The sequence below is a fragment of the Neopelma chrysocephalum genome, unplaced genomic scaffold (genome assembly GCF_003984885.1).
Source record: "Neopelma chrysocephalum unplaced genomic scaffold, ASM398488v2 Primary Assembly neopelma1_68, whole genome shotgun sequence".
Lineage (NCBI taxonomy): Eukaryota > Metazoa > Chordata > Aves > Passeriformes > Pipridae > Neopelma > Neopelma chrysocephalum.
In genome coordinates, this window is record NW_020897727.1 from 2,973,904 (window position 1) to 2,998,165 (window position 24,262).

The window sequence follows — 24,262 nt, forward strand, 5'->3', positions numbered from 1 at the left end:
AAGAGCTCATTTGCTTCGCACCTGTGACTTTGCACACAAGGAGTGTCACGAACCCCAGCATCACCTCACTAATGCTGATAATGACTGTGCTTGTGCTGAGTTTTTCATTCACAGGTCACTGAGAGGGATCTACAAAAGCATGGTCACTCCTACACTGTAGATAAAGGAATTGTGCAATAAGAGATGTTATTTGGTTTGGCCATGGAAGCAAATAGCCAGCAATAAAACAGAGCTGTCCCAATTCCTTGCGGGTGCTTGACTCGGCAGCTCACTCTGTTCATGAAACCAAAGTTGATTTCCTCAGCACCATAACAGTCACAAAAAGTGCCAACAGCCCTGGGAGGAAGCCAGTCATACCTTATCAGAAGGTGCTGCACACCACAATAGGAAAGACCAGATTTGGTTCATAATTCATGTTCCTATTGTTTTGAATACTAAAGAGGGAGGTTTTCTTTGCGTGTTTGCTTTCATTGTTTGAAGTGAAGAGCTGCCCTGTCCTTATAAGGAGAGAAGGAATGTGCGTAATTAATCCAAGGCTAGAGAACAGAGACATTAAAAATGAACATTTGTTATTGATTTCCCAGACTGCAGTGAAACTGAGAAGAATATCATGGGAGGAAAAGATATGTAATTAAATGTGATTTGTTCGAATGCTGCCGAGGTAGGTCATTGCATATGTATCATTCAACTACATTGCTTCAACGTAAAGCACAAAGTTCCTCTCCCTGGTACAAAATCCTTTGATTAACCAGGCTCCCTTCATTGGTGGAAGGGGCCAACCCTTTTGTTGTTTTGCTGCTGGCAGTGTTGCTTGTGCTATTTCTTTAAGACTCTTCATCAGATGTGGTTTGTCAGGAACATGCCTAGACTGTAAGTCAGAACAGAGCTCATTTTCTTTGATGTGCATTTGTAATGTGACTGCTCCGAAAGGAGGGGAATGAAAACTTTGGTCACACTGTTAATCTGCAGGAACTACATTTTAAGCAACTGGATGCGAGTAGGCTCTGCACGTACTGTAGTGTCGGCTACTCCTTTCAAACAGAATTTTATCAATAATTGGTGCCAACACAAGAATGTATGTCAAACACTTAGCCACACACAATTCAGTGAGAATGTGTTTAGTCCAGACTTTCTGCTATATTTTCAGTTTTGGACCTGAATTTTTCCAAACCAACACATATAGCTACTTTAACCTCATTTCTTGCTGTATTGTGCTCAAGACCAGCACAGATACCACGAGTTTCACTATTTGGCTCCAGTGTCACAGGTTTTGTATTCAAGGCTTTTACCCTTGAGCAAGTGTTTTGCACACCGAGAAAATCTGAAATTGAAAGGGTTACACTTCCTTGAAGGTCCACTTGAATGACTGTGAGAAGAGAGCCAAAATGGTAATCAGATCCCTATGAGATCATATTGAAAGCAGCCATGCCTATTTCACAGAGTCTTCTGATGTTGTAGGGGTCTGTAAAACATTTAATCACTGGAGTTTCAATAAGTTGAGATTTGTTGTGAGTACTGTAGAGAGCACTCTTCTTAGATAAAATGCTGCCTCGTAATGCTCTTACAGCTACATGAGCCAGAATGCAATCGAATATCCATGGTGATTTAGCCTTGCACCGTCATCCCAGTGAAGGAGATGCAGGATTTTAACAGCTACATAGCAGTGGATTAATATAACTATTCATTACAATTCATGGGAGGCCTGATCCAGCTTCTGTCACAGTAGAAGGAAAGATGCCATTTGATTTTGCTGTGAGTTTGGATGGGGTTTTGTGTGTCTAATCCTGTAACTGCCCTCCACTGCCACAGAAGCTTCTCTAGGGCTCTCTATTACTCTGCTGCCCAGTGGCACCTACACAGCTGCCTGCCTCCTCTTATTACTCAGTGGAGCCCAGGTGATGCTAATTCTGTCAGGCAACTAAGCCTTGCTACAGAGGGGCTTAATAGCTAAACCTTGTCTACCTTGTTTTATTTTATTCAAGCCTGTGAGGTTCTGACTGACCTATGATTTATGTTTGGCATAAACCATGTTGATGTCTGTCTCTGAAAGAAGTATTTGAAGATGGCTCTGCAAAAACTCACAGATGTGACTGCGTGTGGATGAAACCTAATCAGCTTTGCTGACAGGGTACCATCTCCTCTGGCTCAAGGTGTGCAGGGAGCCAAGAGACAACCCTTGCTGGCCAATCTTCACTAAACAGGAAGCAATCGTCATCTAGTTGAGCTTGCACCAAATAAACCTTTTATTAAGCCTATATTTTGAGAAAGCCCTTCTCCACCAATGGTATTGTTTGAAACTTACTTTGAAAGACTCAGAAACCAAGCTAAAACGGACCAAGATTAAAGAGCAAATAATTCACACAGATCAACCCAAAAACCTCTTCCGTTTTCTTGGAAGGATCCAAACCTGTAGACTGTCAATGGAACATTGAAGAAAACTGAAAGGTAGTTTATGCCTCTCAAGTGCTTAAAACAAAACAAACAGCTGAGCCCATTTTATGGTACCGTTTCTGTCTTTGCAACCACTACTGAGCAACAGAATGAGGAAGTTTGTAGGTACCGAGGCTAAAAGATGGTTCAGTGTATGGTTATATTGTGTTCTTTCTGCCCGTACAATCAAAATATACATTAGATGAAAAAAAAAATAATTACCTGGGCTGCTAGAGCCAACCAAATAAAAAGGGTGCCTCTTACCAAAGAACACTGAGTTTTCAGAGATGGTTCCTGAAATATGCCAGGTTTGAAAATGGAAGCCTCAGAGCATCAGTCCTTTCCTCTTGGCTGACAGGCACTTGCAGAAGAACAGAAAAGGCTTTCCAGCAGATATTTTGAGTGTCAGGGGAAAAAAAGTACTCATGAATTAATGTGGATTTTGAGGAGAATGATATTGCCTAAAAATACCATTGTTAGTACAGGCTTTTTTGACAGACTTGGCAGATTTTTGCAGCACCTTCTGACTGTAAAAAATTGTGTGTGTGACTTAACTGTTTTATTTCTGCCTTTTGGAGTTTAGTCTCTGTCACTGTTGCCCTCTGCATTCAACTCCTCTGAGCACCCAGTGCTCCTGACACTCATTGTTATTCTGCTCTCTGCTTTCAACAATATTCCAGTGAGATTCCCTCCTTGTCAAAGCACCGACTCAGTCTACCTTAGAGAACTGCCTGTTGATCTCTGAGACACAGGTGAATCTTTCTGGTTTCACTATCGTTATTAGCTGGCCAACAGTGCCAGGATTAAAATGTTAAACAGAAAAAAAAGTGTTCTCAACGTTACTTGTATCGCTTAGAGTAATAGAAATCTCACAATAATTTAGTGCTCTGCTGTGCTTGAAGATTGAACATTGAGTAATGCTTATCAGTATCACATTCACTTCCTCCCCCCAGCTTTGCTGCTAGTGCTCAAGTCTCACCCTATAGCCCCTTTTTCAGGCTGCCTATCAGATGTTTTTGAAAAGAAGTGTTTGGAGGTATAAGGATTAGCCAGGTGAAATCCTGTGTGATCCCTTTGTTTCCCAGGTCAGACACTGAAAAGCACACCATCTATAAGCCATATTTATCCCCCTTTTTTCTTGAGCCCAAAATAAGGCCTGGTCAAATCACCATAAATATTCTCATTAAGCATTAGCCTATTCTTAAGGAAATAGTTCTCAGTATCAACTCAGCTGCAAGAAGCCCTTATTAGCTTTGTAAAAGCTGTATAGCAGCAGACTAGAGACAGAAAGGTAAAGGAAGCAGATTAAATTCTCAAGCAGCACTGTGCCAGTTTAAGATGCCTGCCTCCAGTCACAAACTATGCCCCTGTCTGTAGCAGCAGCAGTCACTTCTCTACCAGTTTGGATGCATTCAGGTGAGGGAAGTTCCTCGGCCTGAACAAGCCTTATTTCTAGGCATGGTTTCATGCAGCCCCAGGACATTCCAAGCTGCAGCCAGCAGGGACTGAAGCACTCCAAGGCTGGGCTGCAGCTTCTGCTGCTCCTGCACTCCTTGCAGCCTCCTTGCAGTCCTGCCAAGACCCTCTGACACTCCACTATGTTGCTTGAACACATTCAGTAGCTCCCCAAGGGAAAGACCTTCCCTCTCTGAAATCCTTCCCCATGTTAAAAGACTAAAACATAACCACAAAAAAAAGTAGAGGACTAAATACTGTGCATTTAATAAGGGCAAAAAGAATCACCAGAATTATAACAATGAGACCAGTCCCCAGCACAAGGGACTGGGATACTGGAAAGGACAGAAACACCTGTTTGCTGCACACCTCAAGGCAGTCTCTGCTGAGAAGCCTTGGGAAGTAACTTCTCAATGTTCAGAAGTTTATCCCATTCCTTAAACACATGCAACACTGGCTGCTGTCAGAACTGTACTGCTAAGCTAAACTACCTGTTTTGGTAATATTTGGTAATATTTGGTAATATTTGGTAATGCAGATTTGGGACCTTTATGAGGCATAGTCATCTCCAGAAATTTCATAAATAAACCTGCTCATTGCTTGCCTAATTAACTGATCTCATGTAGCTGCAAACCCTGGTTAAGGAAACTGGTCCACTTCCTCCACAGTGGCAAATAACAAGCATTACACAGCAGTGATCCAAATACTTCCGTCAAATATTTCCAATATCTCTGAAATCTTTCAGAAAACAGTGGGTATGTTGTATTTTTTGCTTGGCACTACAACTGTAGTGCATAGTACCACTGTAACATCAGACTCTCATTTATCCTTCCCCAAATGGACTCTCGCAATTAAGGGAGAAAACCACGTCTTTAAAGACCTAAGAAGTGCTATCACACTTTGAACTATTATACTCCTCAACTTAAAAATATTATCTACGCAGTATTCTCCTTACCCGAGAAGCTCAGAAGTAGGAATTAGATGTTTGAACTCCTTCAGCAGTAAGAGAACAAGGAAGAGAAAAAAAAAATCAATCTACTGCAAGTGACCACTATGGGATATTAGAGCTGACACTCTTACTGTTAATTGAAGTACTATACTGTATCAAACAAAATGGTTAAGGACTTAACTGTATCTAACCGTCTATTGGTAGAATTTTGAAAATCAATCATGGCAAAATATATGAGCAATTTAAGCTCTTACTGTAAAGAACAGCAAGTCATTGCAAGCAAAAAATTCAAAATTGCCCCAGCCCTTCAAGCTTTACAACTGATAAACTGCAAAAACCACAGTTGAGCCAAGCCTTTCTCTCTTGGAACTTGCTAGAGCAGCTCGTGGGATTACTGCCCCAAAGTGTCCCTTCTGCCTCCTATTGGAGCATAAGAGACTTTGAAACATCACAAATTCATTTTCCACATGGAAGATGATTTTCAGATTAATTTTTTTCTTCATGTTTATCCTTAAGGTAGTTTTCTACTCAGAACTCTGAGAAAAAAAATAAGGGGTGGGGGGGTATGTTCTGGTTCCCATGCAGTCTACATCAAAAGTTACCAGGGCTACAAACCAGTTAGCAAGCAAGCTGACAGACCTAACCAAGAGGCTGCTGGGCCCCCTGAAGGAAAAAAAGAAATGACTGAAAGACATCAGAAGAGGAAAAATAAAAAATTAAAGTCCATGCTGTTGTGCTAAGCTGGTCAGAGCATGCCCACTTCATCCTATTTAGGGTGAAAGTGTCTAATATTATATCTGACTGGAAAAAAAAAAAAAAGGCAAGAAACTAAATTCAAAAGTTCTGAACATTTTTCATGCTTTTCCCCTGGCAGTGAGTGCTGCTGACTGGCCCCCTTGCAGACATGGGGAGCCACAGTCACTCCCTGGCTGTGCAATGGCCACCACGAGGGCTACATCGACCGAGCTCAGGGTGTGAGGGATCCCTTGGCAGCCACAGCCAGCGACAAATCAAGCAGTTATTTTCATCAAAGTGATAGAAACAGAGTTGATCAAAACAAGCAGAAGGCACTGTTCTGTTTGGTCTGTACACTTTGTACACTGCCACTTGGGAACTTAATTAGTCCACATGCTTCATGTTTCTATCTTTAGTCTGATGGCATGCAGCTGTTCTTTTCAACATCGCTGCCTACTGCCCTTGCCCTGCTGTTGGGGTACAGTTGTAAATAGAAAAGGCGGGATTGCCTCAAGTTTAACCCTCTGCCAGCCTTTGCTGATTGCCTAAAACAGAATATTTTGGCCTAAATTATGAAGTAAATTGTTTCATTACCTCATGGGAGTTCAGCCATGTGGCGGGGTATGGAAGGGAATCCTGCAGTCTCACAGTGCTCATCCCATCCCAGGGCCACCCTCCAGAGCCAAAATGCTGAAAAAAAATCAACTCTTTTAAGGGCAATCATGCTTGTTGGAGTGAGGAGGAAGCATTTTTTAATCATTACCAGCATGAGGTGAGGGAGCAGAGGTGGTGCTGCTTCCTACCTCAACTGAGGTGGGTTTGGGGCAGAACAAGCCCTGACATGAAGTATGAGGGAATGTAGCTTATTTCAGGGTATCGAGGCCTGGCATTTTCCCCAGAAGATCTCCTGCCATGATAGACAGTGATTAGGATTGTGTAAGGATTTATGAATAAAAGAAAAACAATCAAGAAGTGAGGTTGTGATGGTCTTTTCATATCGTAACAGGAAAAACCATCTACTGAAGATTCCCAGCTGGCCAATGAAGCCAATATTGAGGAGAGACTCAGCAATAAGGGCGTGAGCTCCCACTCCTGGTTGCCTCTGTGTTCAACATCAGGATAAGCCTCAACACCCCTATTTATGGCACAGGAAGGAGGACAAAGCTGGCTTTATAGTCCAAGTCTGCCAAGAGGAGAAGGGAATGCCACTATGCACTACATGCAATAAATGAGGGTCTTCAAAGTCCTGTCTCTTATGTCATTTCTTTCACAGAGTGTCACAGCCTTGGCCTTTCAGCTGGGACATTCATATCTCCCAGCTGGAATGCAGTTGGCATCCCCAGGCCTGGCTGTAACCTCCCAGTTCAGAGAGCAACTAATTTTTCTGAGCAGTTAAGAAGTTACACATTCATCTGCTCCTGAGGTTAACCATATCAGTATTCTCCACCTCCTGCCTCCCCCCCTTCCATTAATTTTTGTCTCTTGTAATCATTTTTTTCTCATATCCTAGAAATTCCTGCTTCACTACCTTGACATGGCAGACTTTGATACAATTACAGCTTGGCTACATATCTTAATTTATGTTACAATATTGCTGTAGTGATATCGGAGACAAATGTTTAATTCACAGAACCTCAGTTTCAAACTACAGTCCCTGAATGCAAACAGCAGACTTCAATATTTTTTCATCAATTTCTTAGTTCATAAAAATCAATTTTTGTAGAGTTTTTACACTGTACATAAAAGACTGTGGCATCAATTAGCCTTAATTCTTTTTTTTTTTTTCTTTTTTGGAAACCTCTTTGTAGGAAAATCTCTTATTTCAGCAATTTGCATTATCCACACAATCTGCTTTGAAGTTCTAAGTTATGGTAAGAAAAGGATCCACTTATCTGCACATAAAAAATGTTCAAAGCTTATAAATTCCCTGAAACAGATGTACATTATCATTGGATTTGCCTTTCTCTCTTTGCTGTTGCATGGCTAATAGAGTTTCATGTGCCCCCTCACATCCTCCCCATTTAGCATCTTTTCTCTACAGAAGCATGCACCCTACTGTGCCAATCCACACTTCAAAGATTTCTGTCTATCTATTAGAAACAAAGCACAAAGTGAGAACATATGGCCCCTTTTAAATTTCCCACATTTAAGTCAATATCGTTTCTTTTCTCCTTTGGCAAAGAAACATAATAAGGTTTATCTTCTCCCTTCCTAAATCTGCTGGCTCTCTCAGACTGCTTGTGCCAATTCAGCAGTTACTTTGCAGTATCAGACTTGGCAGCACATATGAAAACAAAATCTCTAATTTTTTAAATTGCTTTTATTTCTTCAGATCAAGAAGATGCATTTAAATGATGAAAAAGGACAAAACGTAACTGCTCACTTTCAGATAAGTGGATTTTAAACCCATGAAAGGGCACAACAGAAAGTCAACAGCGAAAAAATTGTCTTGTTCAAGTTATTTTCACGGTGACATCTTTCCAAACTGACTAAAGGGATGGAGGAGCATTCTGGAATCTAAGGCTTTACCAAGTACAAGCACCTGCTTGTCACACATCCCAGATATTCCACAGAAACCCAATGTACCGGGGTTAAAGGGGAATGATCTGTGAGACACTGATGCCCCTCTTGAGGAAAAAGGGCAGTTACCTGTCTCAGGATCATTTTTTCTCCTAGGTTTTCTCTGTTGGTGTCAGATATAGTGAACATACCTCTTGTGTGCTGGCAAGAAGAAATTTTGGACCATTTCTTTGGAGTAACTCCATCCTGCACATCCTTGGGGAGATGAGTAACAGGGCACGCAGGATGCTCGTGGTGAGGTCTCCTGTTCAGAGGATTTCCTTTACAGTTGTGGGCTATAGAAGAAGTATCTATATGAACAAAGGCTCCAAGTAAAATAAACTTCATTAACTATTGTTAGAGAGATCAGCAGACACATAATATCCTGTGAATGCTGAATTCCTGATTCAACTATAGGAAAAAGAGCTGCAGTGGTGATGTTTATAGCAGAGGAAGGTATGACAGTCTTGCCCTGCTCCCGAAAACACAATTACTTGCTCCTTTAATTCATAGTTATTAGCTAAAATGACTCCATGTTTCAGACTCATAAGACATCAAGATTGTAGTCTTTAAATTAATTGATTTTAGCATCCATTTATTAGACCAGGAAAGTTCTTATAAAACCTGTCCCTGATCAGTGCAAGCTGGGAGCGTCCCAGGACCCTGATTCCAAGAGAGCGTAAATTGAAGTACCTCTGTTCACATCTGTTGATCCACTAAAGCTGCACAAAGTTACAAAGTTGCCATTGAAACCTATGGAAGTCACATCCACAGATCCACTGAGGGTTTCTGGCCCTAGCAGAGGGCACATTCAAACAGCAAGTTGTGACTACAGACATCAAAAGTAAAAAATATTCCCTGAGAAGGCTGTAAAGAGACAGGAGGAATGTGAGGCCCACAGTGCTGCATATTGCTCCACTTCATACTTTGGCACTTACTGGAAACTCCAAGTCTCTTTAATTGAGCTTTTCCTCCCTTCCACTCCTTGCAGGGTGAGAGGGTTAATTGCTTTGGACCGAAACATTACAATTTTTGTACTCCTGCTTCCTAATGGCACATTGAACACGCAGAAATGTCATGTGCACACACCACAGAGGAGTCCATACAGCACTCAGAGCAAGGATGAGAATAGCTGCAGACCTTCCAGCCATGGATATCTATAAAGCACTGTATCTACAGCTTTAAAAATCAGCACTGGCCAAGTGAGACCTTAATGCTAATTGCCATAGGATTTCACTGTTTATCTTAGTTGAACTAGAGTTACCAGTCATGGTTGTTAACAACCTCAAGTGGCACTTTATTCATCTATCAACAGTCTTATCCTGTGAACAAGCAAGCAAAGAACTATAAACACCCACTCCAAAGTCACTTTGTAGGTTTAAGCTGAAGCCCACAGAAAAAGGCTATTCACAGACTGTCAGTGAGAACAGACAAAATACAACCTCCAAACCAAGGTTTTAATCTACAAAGTTTTATTTGTCTTTTTAAACTTGTAAACCATAAAAAGAGCTTATCAAATATCTGAAATTAGTACAAGAAAAAATGATGACTCATATAGCAAACTGCATTTGTAAGGTCCAAATTCCAAGACATGCATGGGGCTCTCCTGGCTTCCATTTATGAAGCTGAAGACAAATTTGGCCCAGTTTGTTAGGTGTTTCTTTAGAAAATTCACAAAGCCTCAGCGTGCTATACTTCGTGAATAGAACAGAACAGGAAGGAACAAGTGTAAGAATAAGCACTCAGCACCAGAAGGATCTGAACCCCATATCTTCATCCACAAAATACAATACCAAAAGAGTACATCTCTTAGCTGGTAGTAATTACATCTGCTTTGTCTCTATGGACTAGGCACTCAAAGGAAGACACAAATCCCACTTCATAGACATGTCCTAAAAACCAGAAAGCACAGTGCACTTCATTGCCAGCATGCCTGATATTGTTAACGTTTGCCCATTGCCAAATTTATGAAACCCCTTAAATATTATGTCTTCAACGTTCTTTTAAAAAATTCTGGAACTTCCTACTCTCGTACCCCAAAATGAGACAAGCCTAATGAGACAACCAATAGGCCCAGTCTGCCATTCCTTGTGATGCAAAGATTATCTGTTGTGTCAGTAGATTTCACAGGCATATTTTAGTTAGTGCTTAGTGTTTAGAAAAATCAGGACAGACAGCAAAGCTTTGGGTAACATTTGACCAACTTACGTGTGTTTGTAATCAAAGAGAAAAAGAAATGATGCCACTATTAAAAACATGTTCTAAAGAATATTCAAAGCATCTGTAGAAACACCTCTGCTTATAAAAAATTTTCCCTCAGCTCAGACAGGGACTCAGGAAACCAGGGCATCATTCCTTATTCTGCCACAGCCCCAGTGGTGATTACCTGCGACTTTCCTTCCTTGTTCCTCCCCCTGCACACTAGAGATCAACCTCTTATAGAAAGTCTTTCAAGTTTTCCCAGTGAAAAGCATTTTATGAACTAGTGTTGCTATTTTATAAGCAATAAATGTACCATAAGAGATTCAAAAAAGTAATATGAATATAGCTCCTCCATACAGCATTTTCCTGCCTCTTGTGTGTCTCCCCCAGCCCCTCTGTTGGACATTTCTATGCTATCCCTACATTTCTCAAATCTTTCTGTCCATCTCTTTCCAATCTTTCTTCACAGCTCTTACCCTCACAGTAATCTGCCTGAATAGTCCTTAAGTCCTGCTATTTAAAAAAAAAAAAGAAATTAGAAGACCTCATCCATATGATTCCTGTAATTTTATGGCATTTAGAATTGAATTGTCTAGAATTACATAGAAATATAAAAGTAAATTAAAACATCATTGAAAACCTCATTATTTAGTAATTATAATCCAAGCTTCAAGTAAGATGCAGTTCAATGTCTATTGAATAATTTCAATATAAAGTTATTTGCTTTTCTATGTCTGTTACTTTTAGACCATTTTGAGCAAATTTTAAATGTGCACACAACACAAAAAAATGCCAAAACAGCCCCTTCAAAATCAAATCAACTCAACATCTGTCAAATATGCAAAGAAAATAAATTATTATGTCATAATTTGAGGCTGGTTTTGCTGCTAAGTGCATTAGGAAAGAAATCTTCTTCCAGAAGCTATTTAGAAAACACATTAAGTTTAATTTTTATTTTATGGATTTCCAAACATGTTTCTGCTTGGTACATTTTAAAAAAAAGAAGTCTGAGAACTAACAGGATGCTGAATAAGACTTGGTTCCCAGCAAAGCCATGAATAAGTCATGTTTGAAAACATATTTTCAGATCTTGATGAATTGCATCAAGGTAATTAAAGGTGAGACGTGATTAGCTGACATGTTTCCAAACATGAACATTCTTGCCTGTACTCCAGGCAAAAATTATGGTGAGTGTTTTTGCAAATTTTCTAGCATGATGAATTTTTCTCAAGTATAATCTAGGCCCCAAGGGGCCCAACTTTCCTGTTAATTGGAATACAAATGAAATCTGTCATTCAATAATTGAGGTACACAATGACATATGGAGAACAGTATGCATTCATCGTATCTGTATATTTATGTGGCAACTTGTAGACAGTCAAGCATACACAGTACTGATCCCTTTTTAAAAAAAACACCTCTGTCAAAATCCATCTTGTTCCACTCACTAACTTCTGCCAGAGGACACACGCACACACACCCACACACATATATATATATACACACACACACATATCTTTCAGGTACTTCTCCAGCTAAACCTTGCTATTCTGTCCTCATGATTACAGAGGTCATATACTTGGCTTTTTAATTTGATATGGCCCTAAGGGGCTGGTCTGCCAATATGCCAAGAGCATCTGTACCTCATCATCCAAGGGCAGAACTGGGTCTTCATTTCTAGCAATGATTAAATGACATGTGGATGTTTCAAACACATTTGGAAGTGTCTTGAAGTCCTCCAGTGATATCAGTATAAAGCACAGTATTTGCTGCTAATCTTAGTTAATTTACCAGCTTGATGTCTTACAGTAAAACTTCCATTTAATATTAGCTACTACAAACCCATCAGCAGTAAGATGCATAAAAAATAAATACTGAAATTACTGGCTGCACATTATGTAGACTTCAAACCCGCCTTCCTGGAATGAAATTATAGGCTCCCTGCAGCCAGTGGGAATCTGGCAGTCTTGCCAGAGATTTCACTGGGACAGAGATTTTACTACACAGCCTTAGCTTAGGTTACTTCCTATTAGGTGGTCATGAAGTTGCGAGAAGAGCTTATCAATCCTTCTTTTCAAAAAACTGTCTTTCCCAGAATTGCAGCTGGTAGAGGTGAGCAAAATTTTTCTATTGAATTTTTTCAGCAAATAGTGCAAATTTTGGGATCGGTTTTGTTTTGCTGAACTGCCTTGTGTAAAAACCAAAGAAGTCAGTGGAAAGGCTGGAGTTTCCATCTGAAATGACTTGGTGTCACTCCATTTCACTTTTAAATAGTAACAATATACTCAACTCTGATATTTTTTCCCTTGGGAATAAAATGTTTTTTTAACCAGAAACGAATTTATTTTAAATCTTAATTCAGCTATAGTTTTGAACAACTTAAAATAATATTTTTTTTTTAAAAAAGGTGTTCAGAATTAATAACAAGATGAAAAATCAGTTATTCGACACAGGTCTAACAGCAGGGGACAAGAAATTTAACTTTGAAACTTGATAGCTTAAATATAAAACCAAAGCATACCCAGTCCATACGTAATTTCCTGATCCTGTTCCCAAAAACATTAATGCAAGCTCTTTCATCAGTGGGATCTGCAAGCACTGAGAGCAATTGCAATAAGCCCCTGAAATCCACAACAAGAAGAAGGAAATATACTTTCTGAACTAGTAAAACTTTAATTAACAGGGGGTTCTCTTGGCACAGTTTTTGCTGTTAAATAAATAAAGCATTTAGTCAAAACCATCTATATTTACTATACAAAATACTGAAAAGCAAACATATTTAAAAGATACGGAAATTTAAGGTTCTGTGAAAAGAATCTGTGCTACATGTTATTCACACTTAATGCACATAACACAACTGCAACACAGTATTTAGATACTGTATATTCATACATGGCTGGTGTAAAGTTTTAGTATGGGGATGCCACGTTATTAAAATGTATTTGTATTTCACAGAATGTGAGCAAGGCAGAATTTGTCTTTCGAATCTCTAAATATAATAAACCTAAACAAATCAATGCAATAGTCAGTTGTGTTCTATTTCAGAGTTTGCTTGGCACAGCAAGTACTGCACACTTCTCAATCAGATGGGATTTTGTTATTGGTGCTGTTATCTTTTCCAGCAAAAATATCTTTGGGTGAAAGAGTATTTATACTCCTTTGCTTCCCTTTCTTAGAAAACCTCACAGTTCTGAAAGCACTCGAGTTTTCCAGAATGTTTTCTGGTTTTCAGCAATAATCTGCATTAAAAAAATTGACTACAATTTCCACCTCTTAGTCTTTCTGACATATGCTTTACTGAAAAGAGAACAGCTTTAATTACTCCTTCAAAACAAATAGCATGGCATCCCTTCTTGGATGGAATGTACACTGTGTGTTTGCATGCGGTATAATGTAAGTCACTTGAATACATCAGACTTTGTTAACACTATAATATAAATAAGCTTATTCCTTCTACTAGACATATAAATGCCTTTTTTTTTTTTTGCAGTCCATAATTATATATACATTGAAAAAGAATGATACACAAGCAGCAAAAAAGGCTTAGACTAGAACAACTCAGTGGTAACTAACCAAATTTGTGGCCTTTTCATATTTTCAACACAGAAAATTCTGCATATAAATATTTTTGGACTTAAGGAATTTTAAAATAAACAGAACAGTATAGTTGTCACACAGATCAAACACATTTTAAAAACATTTTGTTAAATTTAACAGAACATGCTGTTGACAGCTAAAAAAAAAATAAAATAAACCAGATTTTTTAAAGAGGACAATAAGTCTAAAAATCTGCTGATCCAGGGAGACGAGAGATGGACCTAATTACTAGGAAGCAGTGATTCTATTCAAATTTCATGAAAAGGCAAGGCTTTCCACTGTTCTTTAAAAGGTGATGTCTCCATGTTCTTAGAAAGGACAGCATCCCTCTAAAACTGGTCAGCAATAAGGTAATACCCCATTTTGGACTGATCAAAACTCTAGTCAGGAAAAAAAATACCCTAATCATAAAGGGCTTATATCAATGTTGGATAGTTACATTTTACAATATATACTATTGACAAAATACCACAACATTAAAAATAATTAAAACCGAAAGAAAATACGTTTATAGAACAATTATGTTTCCATGTAAGAGTTCTCTACTTGAATGTTCCAAAAGAAATGTAGGTGTTTTCAGTCAGTTTCTATCTGCAAAATGGTGATCTGTACAAAACCCAACTGAATCTATTATAAATCTGGGCTCCAAAGAAAGCAAAACTTGAACGTACTGCACCTTTTTTTTTTTTTCACTTTTCCAATTTGCTTTTGACCTTCAAATTTCTCAGCAGCCATTAAGGTCTTGTGAGTGTGGTCTCATTCTCCTTCATGGAATGGAAGCCCTTTGATACGGAAAAAAGCAGAAGAGGCCAGAATGATTGTGAATTACACTTTTCGTACATGTTGAATCGTCTCTAAAGTGGGAGAAGCACAAACTGGTAGGTGCTTGGGAAATTTAAATTGGAGGCACCAAGAATATGCCATGGGATATGTTTCCAAAAAGTCACTGTTGTGGGGAAAAAAAAAGTTAATATTCAAACCACAGATTTCTAAAACACAACAAAATGTACCTGAGAGTGTGCATATTTATATATATATATTTATATTTATATTTTATATATATTTGCCAACATTTAAAGTGAGAAAGTATATTTTCCTCAATTCTTTCTCAAAACAAAGAACTGTGGATTTAAACAAAACAACCCCCCAGTCAACCCCTCTCCTTCTCAAACCCCTATGAATGATACTTATGGCCCAAGCACTAAAGTCTAGTGATGCTTTGGAAAACCCCATTTCACATCCTCCTCTTTTCATATGGTTACCCCAAACAGAGTGGAGAATAAGCAAGAGAAAAAAAAAATAAAAGAAGTATATTTAAATATTACCCAGTATATAACAGACTGTACTTGTGTCAATGAAGAATCTCCAAGAAAATAAAGTGTGAGTCATACAAACGTAGCCCTGTTGACAAGTTTAGCTAATATTTCCTCGTAATTAAGATAATTTGAAAGGATGTGAACACAAACAGGCTACATGAACGCAGTATATTAAATTTCCCCCCTGTAGCACATTACAATCAATAAAAAGAAAATAAAATCTGAATAATACTAGAGGTAGCAGCTGTTTGTATTTTCCATTATCTGAGTATCTCTGGAGTCCAACTCTTCGAACATTGCTCCCCTGATAAAAGGCTTGTGTGCGATCAGCCGACATACAGCAGAGTGGTAAGCTAGATGTCTGCAAGAGTGTTTGAAGTATCTTTCCTATTACAATGGAAGTAGTACTTGTAAAGAAGTGCGTTGACGACCTGTATTAAATCACAGCTCAAAAAGCTATGGCTGTTTGCTGTTTTACAAGCCACTTACAAACAAAAACAAACAAAAAAATCCACAAGGTGTTTAAGTAAGCTATGCGGTTCCACAACATATAAATAGGGTAAGTTTCAAGAGTTCCATATAACCTCTAAAATATATGCAAGCTGAATATTAATGGAGTAATAATAATATTAATCATAGTAATGCCTTAGTTCTGGTATCACAAGAATGCATTTCCTTCATATGGGATGATTCTTGGAGGATGTTGGTGGGATCTCTTCTATGTCTGGTAGAAGTGGTGGTAGTGGTGGTGGTGCTCGTGGTGGTGGTGGTGTTCATGTCTTTGTATCATTTGTCCAACTTGGCCTTCATATAAAATGACTGTGGGCAGGTCTCTCACATGTTCCTTTTCCACAACTGTCCCCGGAGACTGGAAGGTTTTGCACATTTGGTGATTCTCCTTTGCCCTCTGCTTATGCTTCTTGTGAATCTGTTGAGATTGCAAGGGAAGGTAAGGTAGATTCTGGCCCACCCGTGCACTTGGGGAAGCCATGGGCATGGGCACCCCTTGAAAAGGTTTATTTCTAACTGCCCTTCCAGGATGCACAGGGGCGACATTTTTGCCCTGGGTTTTGGGAGACCTCACAAAGTGCTTGTTTGAGTCCTGGTTCCGGAGCCTCTGCTGGATTTCTGCAATCTTGGCATACGAACTTTCAGCCAGATTGATGTGGTTTGGATCCACCACTTGAGATTTCCTATGATGAGCATGGAAGGTTTCAGGCTCATGAGAACGGGATCTAGTTTGATTCACAATTCTGCCTGGTGGGTCATGTTTTTGAGCTGCTGGAGGAGATCCTAGGAAATAACAAGCTGAGTTAGTCATCTAGCATTTCAAAGTTTTAATTAGTAGCATGCAGTTGGCAGGGACAGCATTATCGGCAGAACAATTTTTTCCTAAGGAAGTGAATGCAATTATAGCTGTCTAGATTAATTATATTCAATTATCTGACCAGTAAATAATACACACACAAATATATATACCTATCAATAGAAGAATGAATGTGTGTTTGTGTGTGTGTATAAACGTCTTTACATTGCCTTCTCTTGGTCACCAAAGTAACTGTGAATGGAATAGTAAAATCCTGGCAGAGTGTAGGGAAAGAAAGGAAATCCAAATCTCTTTAATTTGGGGACAGAAGCCAAAATTCCAGGTATGAAGCCACATTCTTCTATTTTTGGGTCAGTAGTGAGTACAAAATATGTGCTGGTATCATCTTGGGAACAAGCTCCAACATCCAAAAGTCAATCCTTGCCTCACCCATAGACTAAATAATTTAGATGTAAAGATTGTTCTTCTAGGCTCACCTCCAAGTTTACCTACACAAACAAGTACATCAAAGCAGCCTTGCAGCACATTAGCCATCCATTGTGATACCACCTTCACCAATAGTTATCTTGCAGTATTCACTATTCCTCCCAGTAAGTCACTACAGACAAATCACACAGGTTCACAATTCTCTGTCCCTGATATGGAACACGCAACTTAAGAAAGAAAAGATGATGAAGCTGTAACATCAATTACCTGGCCCAAACTTTGATGTGTAGTTTTCTATTCCTGCAAGATCCAAATAGTGGTTTCTCCTTTCAATGTTCTCATCAACACAGTGACGATAGCACCCACTTTGCTCTGGATTGTTCTCACTCTGGTGGTATCTGTCAGCAGGAAGCAAAATTACTATTCAGCAGAACTTCTTTAAAGTTGTTATTACCATCTGCAAACCAACAACTAATGGCCCCTTTGAAGTGACAGGAGTTGCTCACAAAGAAACAACAAAAGCTTGAAATTCTGGATGACCGGATTTGCTAAATCGATAGGCCTGAACTGGCTGTTCCTTCCCCTCACATAAATCAACCCCGATGTTGCAAAGCAAAGGAGGCTTTCAAATTGCATCATGTGTGCAAAAACAAATAAAAATGCTCCTAGGGTTTATTACACTTTGTCTTGGGGCCAAACCATTCAACTGATTCTCCAACGTGGACATGCCAAAGAAAATCTGCTGTTTGATTCATGACCGTTCCCACCGCTGTCAGGAAGCACTGGGGTAAGACTCATGTCAGATAAATGTTCGTGTGTATCTGCTTCAGAAAGACAGGCAACAGCACAGGTGTAGGAACTAGAGAGAGTCTGAGAAGAGAAGGTGTTGCTAGGACATCCAAAGGTAAACACTGCTTTCTAAAGTATGATTAATAAGGTCAGATCAGACACTGGCTTTAGAATCTCAACTCTTTTCCTGCTCAGCTTTGCAATTTTATTTATAGCAGAACTATTTCCTGAGAATGAATATCTGAAATACCATTCATTCATGAGGCAGAAAAAAATGAGGCAGAGGTTTACAGTATTGTAGCCCATAATGCCAAACAACTTAATTCAGTAATTTAAACGGATGTCTGCAAATATGAACAATATTTTCAATATAACGAACAGGATAAGCAGAAAACTCTTGATTAAGTTACTGCCTGTCATTCAGACAATTCGGTCTCCAAGACCACAAGATTGGCTTTGCTCTTTTTCTGCACTGATGTCAACCTAAGACCAGAATTTGGCCTTCTATCCTACACCAGTTGCTAAATATGGGCTCTTTACTGTATGGTGCCCAGTACTCTGCTTCGAGTTTATTAACACATTTCCAAGTTTCCAGAGGCTGCTGATCCCATAGAGCTTTGGCACAGACAGCTTTCCTGGTCTAGCATAGTACTGTTCAGGGACTTTACAGAACTGAGTCCCCTCGTGTCTCTGTCAGACACAGGTCTACAGCTTCTCTGATAAAAGTCGCAAGACTTGACCTACCTGGAAGATCATTTTTGCTCTACTTTGATAGAGTCTCCTGAATGGAGGAGAGTCTGCCTGGAAAGCAGGTAAGCTTTAAAGACTCTGAGTCAGCTTTGAACTCCAGAAGTGACATGGGGTACTGTCAAAAAAAAGAGGGAATGTCCAGATATTCTTTATTTTTTGGATACATAGCCAACACAGTACCTTTCCTGCCTCAGACACACCTTTACAGGTTGTTACGCTTTAGCAGGTCAACATAAAAGGTCTCTGGGGCTAGAACCTGTCTAGTTGAAGTTGCCAGGCAGCTTCACCTACAGAAACCATTGGGACTTGCACACATGTGCTGAAGACAATGCACAGTTCACCCAGAAAAAACATCATTGGGATTGATCCAACACAATTAAGCAACACTGTATACAGCACTGTCTGTTGGAAACAAAGTTAACAGGGAACCTGGTTTTTTGTTACTGTAATAAATTCAATCTCTCATCAAGACAGCGAAGAAGAACTATGCCAGGACTGCCACAACCCTACGTTTTAATAGCTTTCTTACATGCAAGATGACGTTCGACAATATCCATGCAAATATACACAGTGAAGCAATTACACACTGATGAGAGATGTGCTGCAGTGTCAAAGACAACTTCAAGTACTTCTGAGAACTGAAGTGTCTGGCGTCCAGCCCCACAGTGCTCTCTTGCATACACATGGGAAGACTCAGGCATGCATCAACCATGCATCAAGAACTGTGTAAAAATACACAGTGTTGTTACTGGTTTTTTTGGTTTGGTTCAGTTTTGGTTTTAATAAAAAATGGCATCTGTTGAAGTGTTTGTGGAGTGTACAAAAGCCCTTTCTAAAATTCCCACGCTGGAGTGTCATCCTGATGGTAATAAGCACACAACAATATATCAGGAAAGGGGAATAGAGCAGTGACAGAGCACAGGGCAGAAAAATGCAGGGACATTTCCTGAAAGCCTCACTTACCCAGAATGTAGAGTTTAAGTCAGTCAGGGAGAACTAGGCTATCTAGCCATGAATCTAGCTACTTATCTTGATACTTGTATTAGCCCTACAGGTGAAAACTCCTGCCTGTAGCTTCCAGCAGATGAAAAATCTAACCCATCTATCTCCCAACCTTCAGGATAAAAACATTTCTATCCATTTTATCTTGAATATTAATCACACCTCGCCTAGAATTCCTAAGTGACTGAATTTGTGAAATGTGTGCACTTCTCACAAGTCCTCATTGCTGCTTTCAAAGGGGAAGCCTCTGCATTAATATTGTGAGATTCTGATGTGAGCCTCAGCAGCTTTCCTGAGGGTTATCAACTTGGTCAGGCTGCACACACATCCCTGCAACATGCACATGTGAACAGCACACTCTTTGCTCTGTCCACATTTATTGGGATGCAATAAAAACTGTCTGATGCTGATCTGCTCAGACCAAGATACAGATTTGTTCTGTCTATGAAGCCTCCAAGAAAAGGGATGAGAAGGACAAACATTTTGTTCCAGCATTTGATGCTTTTATGACTGTGGATTTAATTGGAAGTGCCTGCCATTCATAGAAACACTATATTTGCAGAACCAGGACTTTCAGGTGAATGAGAAGGGGACTTCAAACTGAAAGGGGATTTTTGCAATAAATTATCAAACAAAAACAGTCTATTGAATTCACACAGGGCAAAGCTTTGCTAATGGGCAGAGGGAATCTGAACACCACAGCTGGGCCAGCAAGTAAAACCATTCAGTTGCATAGAAGATTTTGTACAGAAATTACTATTAATCTTCTGTCACCAGTTAACTCTTCTTTTAATCTCAAATTTGATTGTACTGGGATTTGCTCATTGGAATAACTTACTAGCATTTTTTCTCTATGCAAAAAAGGGAGGTACTGTTCTCTTGTCATTTTTAATAAGACTGAATACTCCTTCTCCTGATAAGTTTGTTACATATTCGGACAAATATCCCTAAAACCAAGGAAAGCCAAAAATGTGTGGAGTTTGGGTTTTGGTTTATTTTTGTTTGTTTGTTTTTTATTAATTTGCAGCTGAAGAAACAAATGTAACAAATGAGTCAATGTCATTTCTGTACCATTTCAGCAAATACTTCCCTCTGCCTTAGTGTGAAACATAAAATCTTAAAACGTATCAAAGCTATACAGCAAGATGACTTGTTAGCTCTCTGTTCTGGTTATGACCTGGCAACCAAGATAGACCTGTGCTGTGCTATAAACCTCACTTATTTGCAGATGGCATCTAAAAAGGCAATACACGTCCTCCAAAGAGCTCACAGAGGAAGAAAATTTCAATTTTCAATATTTTTTGCTTTTTTGTTTGTTTTGTTTTAATATACGAAGTATCCACCCATGAAATCTGCTCATGGTTCCACAGTGAAAACTCCTGATATTCCTCTATTTTAACATAATTTTAAAAAATAAAATGAACAAGCAAGAAAGCAGTGGTTGAGGTTTCCTCGGACGTGCCCAGTGCCTGTCAGGAGTCAGGGTTCTGTCCCCTTACCTGAGAGAAGCCCGCTGCTTCTTCTCAGAGCTTCTTGCTTCTTCATTAGCTTTGTTTTCAGCTCTATGCCTGGCACTCTGCAAATCTGACAAGGGAAAGTATATTATTCTCACATTACTGTTCCTGCTGATCAGCATAACTAACGTGCTACACTGCAAACACATCTTTTCCTGTCGGTAGATCAAGACGTAACATATCATGTCATGTAACCTTATCAAATGTGCTCTTGTCCGCTCGACAGATTTTAAGCAGATATAACCTTGACTGCAGGACATAAGTCAGGGTTAGGCTGCACACCATGTGGCAGCCCAAATGGAGCCACATTCACACTGAAATGCTTGTCCCTCAGGAGGGCTCAGCAGTTTGCAACTCAATGCTGTACTAACTCATCACATAGTTCCCCAGCAGTGCAGATCTGCTTATGTCTGCACTTGATGGAGTGGATGTATTATTAAAACTGAGGTAACAAGGCTCTCCTTTTAGATGAGATGCCCACATTTTCTACTGAAATATTACTTTAAATACTTTGAAGTATTTCAACTTAGTACTACTTTACCTACTGAAGTAATTATGCTGATACAACTATTATTACAGTGAATATAAGTTGGATAAGCCATCAGGGTATAAGCATTTTTATAATGCCAGCACAAAAAATGTGCAATTTTTATGCATAGATTCATATATGTTACTTATGCTTAATTTTTTATTTTTACCCAAGAGCAGTGATAGCATAAAACATTTTATACTGCTACACCTGCTTCCATACAAACCAAGCACTGTAATATCAGCAGAATTAGAGTGATACCAGTGAAAAAGGCCTTAAATCTGCCTTGCAGTACACAAAGACAATTACACAACATAGGGGTTACAAGAAGCAATCAATCAGGAGAGGGAACCCTAATTTGCTAAACTGACACTCAAAGGAATGAGGCAATTTTACACCCAAGATCATAAAGGTTGATTTCCAAAGGCTGATTGCACATCCTTACCAGTATGATTTAACAAAATACTCTTTTTCTTCTGGCTGCCATCTGGTGCCACAGTAAGTTTCACTCGCAGAGTTTTGCTGGAACTGGGAGAATGGTTTACTGATGCATCAACTACCTCATAGATGGTGTGAAGCAAGCTGGTAATATCCTATAGTTGGATTGAAACACAAAAACACACAGTACTGTGAAAATGGCATGAAACCCACAGCTCTGATGCTTACATCTATTTTGGACTTGGGAATAATAAATGCTGAAATATCCGCAGAAGTCACTGAATTTAAAAGAGTTCAACCTGCACAGAACCTTACGATCTGTATCAAATAGATTTATGAACTGGGGCAAACCAGATCAAAACAATAACAGCAACAAAAGATATTCAGGTTTCCCAACCTGTGAATCAGCAAAATGGTTTTCTGCCTTTTCTTTGATTTTAATAGAAGCCAGGACTAACCATTCACACTCCACTAAAAATTTAATGCACATGGCCAAAACAAATAGAGAAATTGAAGGAAATCTTGGACATTGCAGCCTTCCTACTTCTTTTTTTTCCCCTTGGGATAGTTAAATGGTTCGTTATCTAGAAGAAAACCACTAAGAGAAGTTGCAAAACTCTAAACCTTGTGTTTGGAAATAAATGATGTCTGAATATCACCCTACCATATGTGTTTTGGGGTCTAGCTTATTTTGCAAAATCCAAACCAGTTATAAACCTATATTTTTGAGCTGCAAATATTATCCAGTTGGGCCGTTACAGAACATTCTTCACAGATATCTTTGAAGGCAATGGGATGTGAACAAACACTTATGTGTCTGGCTATATAAAAAAAAACACCAGCCAATTTTAATAAGTCAATTGTTTCAAACAGGAAAAACACTGTTTAGTAGCTGGTGATGCTCAAAGGTCTCTCAGGTTGATCTAATCTAGCCAGGCTCAAATAGGGTATTACCTTAAATTGCCAAAATGAAAAGGAGATCTCTTGGCTCACTGCTTTTCCTCAAAGCGATTTTACCCAAATTGATCTCGGGCACCAATCTAAGAACAGAGCATTCTGATCATTGTATGTTATAAAGAGCCCATTCAATACATATCTAAGAATTTCTCCATGCTGGTCTTCCTTTTCCTTGATCTATCCTAGGACCTGGGCTCTTTCCAGATGCCTGTGAGCACAAAAGAAATATCTAAATAATATTTTGTTAAGTATAGCTGGTTCTGAGGATTAAGAGTCAGGTCTATAAAAACCTCTACAACTTTTCCTTTACCCAGGGGTCACACCTGTTAACAATGGCAGCTCAAAGTTTGGTATGTTCTAATGGGTCCCAACATTTTAGTAGTCAATATACCACACAGCCCTCTTTATGTAACCAGATTTACAGGGTGACACAGAAATATTAATTTCTACTCACACAGAATTTAGGGAAATACTGACCTTCTGATCAGGACAAATGCTTTTACAGTAGATGATTTTTCAGCTCAGTGGGCAGAAAGAGTAACTAAATCCTAGAGGGTCCAGATTTTGTCTTAACATGTACCCTCTCTAACTTTCTGCCCTCAGGGGGGTTTCTCCAGACTTGAGAGTTCAAGACAATATATTCATAAAAAGAGAGCAGAATTTACAGTCTCCCACTTATTTCTCCACTGATATTTTTTTCTACCATGACTGTCAGAATCTCTCTATATGGGCTGTTACTACCATGTCAGTAGCTGCTTTCCATACTCTTGAGAACCACCATCTAAAGCTTGAAAGAGGGAAAGACAGCTCCATGAAAATCTGGTGGACACCTCACAGCTCTTTAACACATCTCACTTCTCCCACTTCCACCCTAATTTGAAACGTAGCCAGACCTCTAAATACACACAGCCGTATCTGACAGCCAGCTTGGAGGGCTGGATTTTTGTTTCGTCTATGAGGAAAACCCCAAGCAAACACATTAACAGACAAACAAATCATATCTGCTGTTCTAGGAGCATTGTGCTATAATCCTACACTTTGATAAGCCAAACCTTCTCCTTCAGCAGAATACTTAAGCACCATATTTATTCTTAACAGGGCTTCATGCAGTCAGCACTTGGGTGAATGGAGCTTTTTTCATACATTCCTTAGCAAATGTTGGTTAGCCAACATGTCATCTTTCCATGCAGGGCTGCTATCAAGAGTTTATCAACTCTTTCATTCACAATAATCTGTCCTCCTGCCTTTTTCAGCTACAACAGATATTTTTAAAGCAGATGTACATCT

At 39.2% G+C, this 24,262-nt stretch overlaps 1 protein-coding gene across 2 annotated transcripts in view; it reads right to left on the reverse strand.

Annotated features, from left to right (window-relative positions):
• Positions 1-9,380: 9,380 nt before the first annotated feature.
• Positions 9,381-24,262, reverse strand: part of NKD1 (NKD1, WNT signaling pathway inhibitor) — a 112,232-nt gene continuing 97,350 nt past the window's right edge. For both annotated transcript variants that reach the window (XM_027685041.1, XM_027685040.1), the window contains 4 exons: positions 22,026-22,173; positions 21,037-21,121; positions 17,264-17,394; positions 9,381-16,536 (listed from right to left, as the gene is read on the reverse strand). In XM_027685041.1, the coding sequence (XP_027540842.1) occupies positions 15,962-16,536; positions 17,264-17,394; positions 21,037-21,121; positions 22,026-22,173 (939 nt within the window). In that variant the 3' untranslated portion in view covers positions 9,381-15,961. The remainder of the gene's footprint in view (positions 16,537-17,263; positions 17,395-21,036; positions 21,122-22,025; positions 22,174-24,262) is intronic.